The following is a 9,544-nucleotide window of genomic DNA, read 5'->3' as shown; positions in this document are numbered from 1 at the left end:
TGTCAGGATAGTGCACCGTTCTGCAAGGTATAACTTATAGCACCTTTCAGCCTGTAGAAATCATGAGAGAGAAGAGCATCAGAATTAGCTGCTATCCATGTTGCTGCAATGTCTGGTTGAGTCCATGACCTGTTGATTCTACGCCAATTAATGATATCTGAAATAACTTCAAAACCTTAGAAAATAGAAATGTAAACACACAGCCAATGCTTGTGTAAATGTTTCAAATGAACCCAGTGCAACGTGAAATGCTGAGAGGACCACAGGTAAGTTTTTCTTCTGCTCTACAAGTCTCCAGCGATGGTTAATAGTTGTTATCAAGGCCCACCACTCCTATCACACTTTAAGAAACGGGCAGCAGCTGGCTCTGTCCCCACAAGTTGGGACACCGCTTGAGCTATCAACCCTCTTGCTGATTCGGTGCCGGAAAGTCTAAGGCTTTAATGCATGTTTGGTAAATTGGGAACCATAGGTTATCTTTTCATTACCTTCTGCTCCCGTGCTCATTTAAAGGACTGACCTTAGTGAATAATGTCTTGTCACCTTGGCAGGCATGACATGAACAGGGTCTTGCAGCAGAGGTAAGTGGGGTAATCAGAGTGTTGACCTAAAAAAAAACAAAACTGTTGAATAGATCATTCGCCTTGATTGTCCCATAGGGACATTTATATCATTAATTTGGCTAATGAGGAGCTATAATGAATTCTGGTACAGCTAAGCTTTTTAATTAAAATTGTGTGCCGCTGAACTCGAGGACAGTAATGAGGCTGAAAGGATCGCAGGTGATTTCAAGCCCCTGTCTCGTAGAACCAGGGCGCCTGCAGGTTTCCAACCATCTCATAAGACACTAATGACTGAATGTACCAGGGTTTCTTGTCTGACTCAGATTCAACTTCTTCTGAAACATCACAAATATGAGTATTTATTTAATAACCTGAACGATATCTGTGATCTCTTGACACATTTTCTGAGTTCTGATGTTATTGTACCTGTGTTTAAAAAGAATAGCAGATCCTCTCTTAGGGTTGGCACAATAAGTGACGCTGCTGTCTCACAGCTTCATGATTTCAGTTCAGTTCCAGGTCTCATTTCTCGTTCCTCTGAATAAATAAAATGGCCCTTATTAACAAGTGTGCTGTTCAAAGCATGGTTTTATGGAGTTTAAGAAATGAGTTTGCTCATACAGTTTGTAATAAAAAAAAGCTTTGTATAAATTAACAGATTAGATAAACTTAATCCAATGGGGAAATTCAGATGGCCACAGACATTACAGGCAATCAGTCAATAAGTAAGTAAATAAATAAACTTAATGAGTACTTTGGGTTGAGGGACTGAATTGCCTGATAGCTGTGGGCATAAAATACCCCCAGAGATTCTGTTTAGCACACCATAGTGGAAAGAGCCTGTGGCTCAAAATGCTCCATGACCGCTTCATCTGGAGGGGATTTTTCATGATAACATCCAGTTTTGCCATCATCCTCTTTTCCATAACAACTTCCAGGGAGCAGGCTTTACTGATAAGTTTGTTCAGGTCTTGTGCTGCTTTTGTGCTCAGATTTCTTCCACATGATGCCAAAATTGGATGCCATCACAAAAAAATTCCCCTGTAGGGGGCGCTATCTTGGAGCACTTTGAGCCACAGACTCATTGCACCATCCACCCATTCATCCAGTATCCAACCCACTATATCCTAACTACAGGGTCATGGGGGTCTGGTGGAGCCAATCCCAGCCAACACAGGGCGGAAGGCAGGAAACAAACCCAGGGCAGGGTGCCAGCCCACCTCAGCTCATTGCACCATGGTGTGCCACGAAGGAGACTGTAGCATAGAACACCACAATGGCTACTATAGTTTGGTAGAACATTTCCAGCAACTTGCTCCACACATCAAAAGGCCCGAGTCTCCTTAGTAAGTACAGTCTGCTCTGAACTTTCTTGTGCAGTGCCACTGTGTTGTCAGACCACTCCAGTCTGTTGTTTATCTGAACTCCCAGGTACTTGTAGCTCAGTACCACATCCTCCACCTGAATGGTGACTGGTCTCAGAGGCTTTTTTCCTTGCCAGAAGTCCAACACCAGCTCTTTTGTCTTACTGATGTTGAGTTGCAGGTGGTTGTTGTCCCTACACCACAAGAGAAAGTCCTCTGCAGCCTTCCTGTACTCTGACTCATCTCCATTATTAATGCAGCCGACGATGGATGAGACATCTGAAAACTTCTGTAGATGGCAAGCACCAGTATTGTGCTAGAAGTCTGTTGTGTAGAGGATAGGGAGGAAAGACGGGATAGTTTCCTGAGGTACTCCAATATTACACACCACCACTTCTGGCACATAGTCCCTCAGTCTCACAAACTGCCGTCTGTTGGTCAGGTAGTCCATGAGCCAGGAGACTACGGGGGCATCAAGATTCAAAGCCTTGAGCGTTTTTCCCAAGTCAGTGAGGTTGAATGGTGTTAAAAGCACAGGAAAAGTCAAACAATATTATCCTGAGTGAGAGCATCCTCCACTATTGTGTGTGTCTGACAGGCAAACTGCAGAAGATCCAGATGTTCTGAAACCAGGGCTTGTAGCTGCTTTACGACCAGCTTCTCAAAGGTCTTCATGATGTATGAAGTAAGATCAACTGTTAAGTCCTTGGGATCACTGGAATGCTCTTTCTTTTGCACTGAGACTACACAGGATGCTTTCCACAGTTGGGGAACCTTCTGCAAATTCAGGGAAAGAGAGAACAGGTGCTGAAGGACCCTGCAGAGATGACTTAGTTAGTTTATTTATAACCATGTTCTAACTGAACCACATATGGCATCACTTTCTTATGTGTACCTGGCTGGGCAAAGTATGGGACATGAAGGGCATAGAACTGCCAGTGACATTAATTTATGTAGACATCAAACAAAGCAAAAACACATCAACCAAAGTAAACCAAACCGAGTCATTCATTTAATAATCACTTCTTAGATAGTAAAGGCTTTTTTCATCAACTTTTTATTATTTGAAATGAAAAGCATTTTTTGTGACTTGTTACTTGAGGTTTTTGCAAATTTATTAAAAATAAAAAAACTGACAAATCACATGTACATAAGTATTCACAGCCTTTGCTCAATACTTTGTTGATGCACCTTTGGCAGCAATTACAGCCTCAAGTCTTTTTGAATATGATGCCACCAGCTTGGCACACCCATCCTTGGCCAGTTTCATCCATTTCTCTTTGCAGCACCTCTCAAGCTCCATCAGGTTGGATGGGAAGCGTCGGTGCACAGCCATTTTAAGATCTCTCCAGAGATGTTCAATCGGATTCAAATCTGAGCTCTGGCTGGGCCACTCAAAGACATTCACAGAGTTGTCCTGAGGCCACTACTTTGATATCTTGACTGTGAGCTTAGGGTTGTTGTCCTGCTGAAAGATGGACCGTCGCCCCAGTCTGAGGTCAAGAGCGCTCTGGAGCAGGTTTTCATCCAGGATGTCTCTGTACATTGCTGCAGTCATCTTTCCCTTTATCCTGACTAGTCTCCCAGTTCCTGTCACTGAAAAACATCCCCACAGCATGATGCTGCCACCACCATGCTTCACTGTGCCTGGTTTCCTCCAAACGTGATGCCTGGCATTCACACCAAAGTGTTCAATCTTTGTCTCATCAGACCAGAGAATTTTGTTTCTCATGGTCTGAGAGTCCTTCAGGTGCCTTTTGGCAAACTCCAGGCGGGCTGCCATGTGCCTTTTACTAAGGAGTGGCTTCCATCTGGCCACTCTGCCATACAGGCCTGATTGGTGGATTGCTGCAGAGATGGTTGTCCTTCTGGAAGGTTCTCCTCTCTCCACAGAGGACCACTGGAGCTCTGACAGAGTGACCATCGGGTTTTTGGTCACCTCCCTGACTAAGGCCCTTCTCCCCGATCGCTTTTTTCATCAACTTTTTATTATTTGAAATGAAAAGCACTTTTTGTGACTCAGCTGCAGAAATGTTTGTGCTTCGTGCAACAACATAATACTAAATAAACTGCACAAATTAGAAATATGCAACAATATTGGATTAATGACATGTTAAGTAATAAAAAGCATACAGTATACTGTATATGTACAAAAAGCAAATTGCAAAACACTTAATAACAGTAACTATGGCGAAAACTAAAGTGGTGTGAAATTAAGTACCCACTGCATAACTAAGGAAATGTCAAAAAAATTAAACTAGGAGCGCAAAATGTTTGAAAGAAGTGAGGAAGCTTTCTTATCTAATATGTACAAAGTGAAAAATGCATGTATGGCACATTTTGAGCCCAGCAGAATCCACTGTCCTTCTGCATCTACAGAGTTGACACTTCAGGCCGCAGTGTTTATAGTTGCGCTGTGGTGCCACTGCTGTGTTTAAGGTGGCATTGAAGACCTTTGGGGTCAGCATAGTGCCACAGCTGTTAACACTAACGCCTCATGGCTTCAGTGACCTCACTCCCAACTTAGTCACTGCCTGCATGTTGCTTGTGTATTCTTCCCATGTCCTGGGGTCTGTCCGGAGTTGGCACATTTTTCTCCAAGTACTTGGATTTTGCCGCATAGCGGATGTTATTTCAGTTTGTGCCTAAAAATTGGACTGGTTTGAGTGAGTGTACCTTCATATAAGTTGTTTCCAGGTTTTAACCCAGTAATGGTGGGACAGGCTTTGCTCAAACGGAGTTGGAATGAACAAAAAAAAAGCAGGCTCTGAAGGTCGAGGGATGGCTGATGCCAACAGATATGTCTTGAGAAGTACTGCTGCTTTCTCTGGGCTATACATGAGCCAGCTGAAGGATTTTCAGGAGGTTTGATATTAATGTAGGTTTAGGCCCAGCTTAAACACTTGGAACATATAACTAAATTACTTTGGAAGTTTATAACCATGTTTAAGGATGTGACCATTTCATAAATAAGGGTGGACATGTTTCTTGACTTTACACGTTGAGTAGAAAACATGCATTGTGAAACGCCACTAAACAGTTTATTATCGCACTGCCTATTTCTACAGCTCAGTACCAACAACGTATTTTTAAAGTTATGCATACTGGCATAACTGAACTGAAATGTTTAAATTTAGTAATTTTAAAAATATAAATTCCAAAGTAAAAATATAATAAATGATAAGGCATTTCTACTAGAACTGGAGTCTAGCATCAAGAAGATGCTGCCATGTACTACTTGTGGTATGAGTTGGGTGACGTTCATCTTATTTCATCCATATCTCTTCCATAAAGATCATATTCACTGAATAAAATGTATTTCTTCAACACCCCTGGCAAAGGAAGCAAGTTCATTGAAGCAGGGTTTCGTAATCGAGGTAGCGTCACGTGCCTGCGAATTACCAGCCGGCATAGATGCTTCAGTGGTCGTGGATTCCCTTTGTAGCAAAAGAAAAAAGAATAGAATTACAATACCGTCAAAAACGTTAATGGATTATACAAAAAAAAAAAAAAATCATCATTTTACTTCAACTTCTGTTCTTGCTATCATTTACAGAGCAAGTGAAATTTAAGCCTACATTTTTCCCCTTAATTTGTTTTTCTTTTAGCAAGTCAGATCTTACCAAGAATGCTACAGATTTCTTTCCACTCTTTTTGCTTCTCAAGAGATGGCCTCAGTTTAGCACATATTGGAGCAAAGTCCACGTAATCCAAAAGGATTCGAATGATCTTTCCTGTGATTTGACTCAACCAGGTCACATTAATGAAGTCACAGAACTGCAAAACAACAAAAACACATGGGACGTGTGAGTTCTGCCAGCGTGAACAATAAACAAGTGACATGTAGCTCAGTGAAATTAGCATCACAAGTTGAAAAGAACAAATCAAATCTTCCATCCATTTTCTAACCCGCTGAATCCGAAAACAGGGTCACGGGGGTCTGCCGGAGCCAATCCCAGCCAACACAGGAACCAATCCTGGGCCCAACCCACCACAGGACACACCCACACACCAAGCACACACTAGGGCCAATTTAGAATCGCCAATCCACCTAACCTGCATTGTCTTTGGATTGTGGGAGGAAACCCACGCAGACACGGGGAGAACAACACCACCAACAACATTTATTTATATAGCACATTTTCAAACAAGCAGTAGCTCAAAGTGCTTTACATAATAAAGAATAGAAAAATATAAGACACAATAAGAAAAACAAAATAAATCAACAATAATTAACATCGAATAAGAGTAAAGTTCAATGGCCAGGGGGGACAGAAAAAACAAAAAAACTCCAGACGGCTGGAGAAAAAATAAAAAATAAAATAACATGCAAACTCCACGCAGGGAGGACCCAGGAAGTGAACCCGGGTCTCCTAACTGCGAGGCAGCAGCGCTACCCACTGCGCCTCCGTGCCACCCTTAATCAAATCTTTTACATGAGAAAAGAAAATTTCTTGACATTCAGGGATGTTCAACAGAATTAACATCTGGAAGTAAAAAGGAAAGCATTTAGTACAGCAGTTGCTTCTTTGTCTCAGGAGGTAGCTCCCGGTTTTATTACAAGTCACCCTTCATGGCTGTAATAAAAGCTGGAAGCACCAGTAGTCGCCATGGCCTTCTAGGTTTTTTCATTTCCATGTAAGATTCAAACACGTACAGACAAAAAAGAGTTAGAACTAGTGGAGCATGCGGCCCTCGGGTTCTCAGATAAAAGGGAATGACAAGCAACTAGATTGAAATGTGGGCTTTTAATAGATAGTCACCAATTTATTTTTTTTTTTTTTATCTTCCTTGGTATAAATGACTAAATCTGTTTGTGGTGTTGTTTTCCCATTGTTCGTAAAGAGCAAAGCAGCAATAGCATCTGATATTGGAACAATAAAACATTGTTGGGTTTGTGTAAAATTAATATAGAAGACATGTTTGCTTTCTGAACCTGTATGCCCTTTGTCTGTGGTGGTTGTTTTTCTTCTTCCTGAACTTGTGTCATGTTTTTAAATCCGCAGGTATAAGACTGTTAACGTCAATGAAATCCTGTAGTTTTGGAAGCAAATGAGGAGAGATGTGTTTATGTAAGTCGTCACAGTTGACACTTTGCTTTTGTCACAGCATTAACTAACTGTTGATTAAGACCAAGATGAAGCTTCAAGGGGTGGGCTTGACAAACAGACAGACAATTCTTGGCATTTTATATAAAAAGATTCTATTTTTAAAATATGGTAGAATTCTCTTTGTAAGAAGGAACATAAACATACAATAAGAAAGGTGCAAATGATATTATTTTGATTTTCAAAAGGCTTTTGATAAGGTACCACATGAGATGCTGCTGATCAAATTAAAGGAAGAGTGAAGTCGTAATTCACAGCATGTACGTGAACATGGACCTCGCTTAGGCACAGGGAGCAAAGGGTTATGGTGAGAGGGACCTTTTTAGAATTAGATGATGTTAAAAGTGGTGTGCCTCAGGGGTCGGTGCTTCGGCTTCTTTTTTTAACATACATAAATGATCCGAATAGGAATGTAATAAACTGGTTAAGTTTGCAGATTACACCCAAGTAAGAGGAAGGACAGATAATTGAGAGTCTGCTGAATCTTTACAGAGATATGTAGGCTTCAGAAGATTTGAGGCAGATACAATTTAATGCAAGTAAATGATGTATGGCCTTACACACAGGAAGTAGAAATGTTAGATTTGAAAACACCATGAGATAGATACCTGAAACTTGAAAGTACATCTTATGAGAAGGACCAAGAAGTCACAATGAACTAACTATCTACATTTACAGTTTACAGACGCGATCAAGAAGGTTAATAGTATGGAAAATAAAAATCTATATATACAGTATATAACACACTAGTGAGGCCTCACCTGGGATCTGCTTTAGAAAGTGAGATTAGTGTGAAATCTGGTTAAAGCAAGTCCTGATTCACCGAAATCGGGCAAATTCCTTTCTAGAAAACCCAGATTCAGCCAAACCTGTTTTTCTGGGACAGATTAAACCAGAATTACATGATCCATGAGGCCAAAGATGTGAATAATTTGCTACTCCTGCTTTCTGGAATGGAATCAGACTTTGTCTATTCCAGAAATGAAGCTTTGAATAAATTCAGGTCAGTTACTGGGGCTGTGATGGTCTGGATTGGCTCTACATCATTTAGCTGCTGTTGAACCCGGAGTTAACCAAGGATGAGCTGGGTAAAAAAAAAAAATCAAAAAGTGCCGTGTTCGAGTGAATAAAGAAATAATCCAATAAAAGCAAGATGTTTGTGAAGGATAAAAATTCCAAATAAATAAATATTCAATTAAATGAGGTTAAAACCAAAGACACATCTCTACACTAAACATCTCTACTGAAACAAGACCCAATGCTTCTTTCAAAAAACTTGTTGTTTCCTCTACTTATCCCATCAGGGCCTGACAGCAAGAGGAGACGCCCATGGACAGGAGCAGTCAATCATTAAACTTGACTTGGGTCCCCATTGCCAGTCTTTCTGCTCTATGGGGCACCACGTCAAGCCAGACATATGTCCCCAACCATCAGTCCTTTGGCACAATTGGCCACTCCTAATCCCACGTTTCTCAATAGTAGTGCCCTCTTCAGCTCTGTTGAGCGCTGACTACATGCTAGCCTCTCTGGGACCTGCCTCTATTCCTCACAGCATGACCTCTCCCCATACTGCCTCTTTCTCTCTTTCTTTAACCTCCATTCTTCTTCGTTTCCTTTCCGTTCTCCACCCAGACTCCCTTTTAAACTGCGGCTAGACACGTGTGCTAACTCTGGGGCACAAATGAAGCACTTCATTGACTTGCATGCATCTGCTTGGGAATGTGCCTGGATCTTACACGCACCAAATTATTTATTTAATTTTAAAAAATGCATAGTGCAACAAACCTCTCTCATCTTATGGGGCAACCAATGCTCTAAAACTAACTTGCAAAAGAGCAAGTTTAAGATGAAGGATTAGTGTTTGTGCTGCTGAGCCTAGCACTGTATGATCAACATAAATTTGGCAATTTCTGAAGTACTGTGACAGATTATTTCAGCCAGTTGAGTAACAAAGCGATTGCATGCACGTTTACCTTAGGTAATGTCTTTGCGGACCCTTCCACTCATAACTGTGAGATTATACCATTAGTAGCAGCATTATACCAGGCTACAAAATCCTCAACTGGATTACATGGCCACATAACCAGGTCACTCGTGTGTGTTAACCTATATTCTCCGAGGCCAATAACCTGATTTCTCTGACCGGTATAAGAGTTTACATGGCATTTTAGAATTCAGTTTCCTGTGAATAACCGGATTATTAAAGAGTATGTAAACGCATCCCTGCCCGGGGTTTGTTTCCTGCCTTGTGCCCTGCATTGGCTGGGATTGGCTCCAGCAGACCCCTGTGACCCTGTAGTTAGGATATAGCGGGTTGGATAATGGATGGATGTAAACGCACTGACTGACATCAGTGTTGCGTCACTGTCGGCCTATTCAGCTAACAAAAGCTATCATTGCTATCAACAACATAGTAACAGCAATGAAAATAAAGAAATAGATGGGAAAAAAGGGCATTATGATAATAACAAATCAAATAATATTTAAAATAGCATTACATAACTGTGAA

The 9,544-nt window shown here is 41.2% G+C and overlaps 1 protein-coding gene across 4 annotated transcripts in view; it reads right to left on the bottom strand.

The window, feature by feature from the left end:
- Positions 1-4,024: 4,024 nt before the first annotated feature.
- Positions 4,025-9,544, bottom strand: part of asb15a (ankyrin repeat and SOCS box containing 15a) — a 50,744-nt gene continuing 45,224 nt past the window's right edge. For all 4 annotated transcript variants that reach the window (XM_039761149.1, XM_039761148.1, XM_039761150.1 and 1 more), the window contains 2 exons: positions 5,551-5,704; positions 4,025-5,364 (listed from right to left, as the gene is read on the bottom strand). In XM_039761149.1, the coding sequence (XP_039617083.1) occupies positions 5,189-5,364; positions 5,551-5,704 (330 nt within the window). In that variant the 3' untranslated portion in view covers positions 4,025-5,188. The remainder of the gene's footprint in view (positions 5,365-5,550; positions 5,705-9,544) is intronic.

This window comes from Polypterus senegalus, chromosome 8 (genome assembly GCF_016835505.1).
Source record: "Polypterus senegalus isolate Bchr_013 chromosome 8, ASM1683550v1, whole genome shotgun sequence".
NCBI lineage: Eukaryota > Metazoa > Chordata > Cladistia > Polypteriformes > Polypteridae > Polypterus > Polypterus senegalus.
The sequence above is the reverse complement of the archived record's forward strand: the minus strand, read 5'-3'. Positions and strand labels throughout refer to the sequence as shown.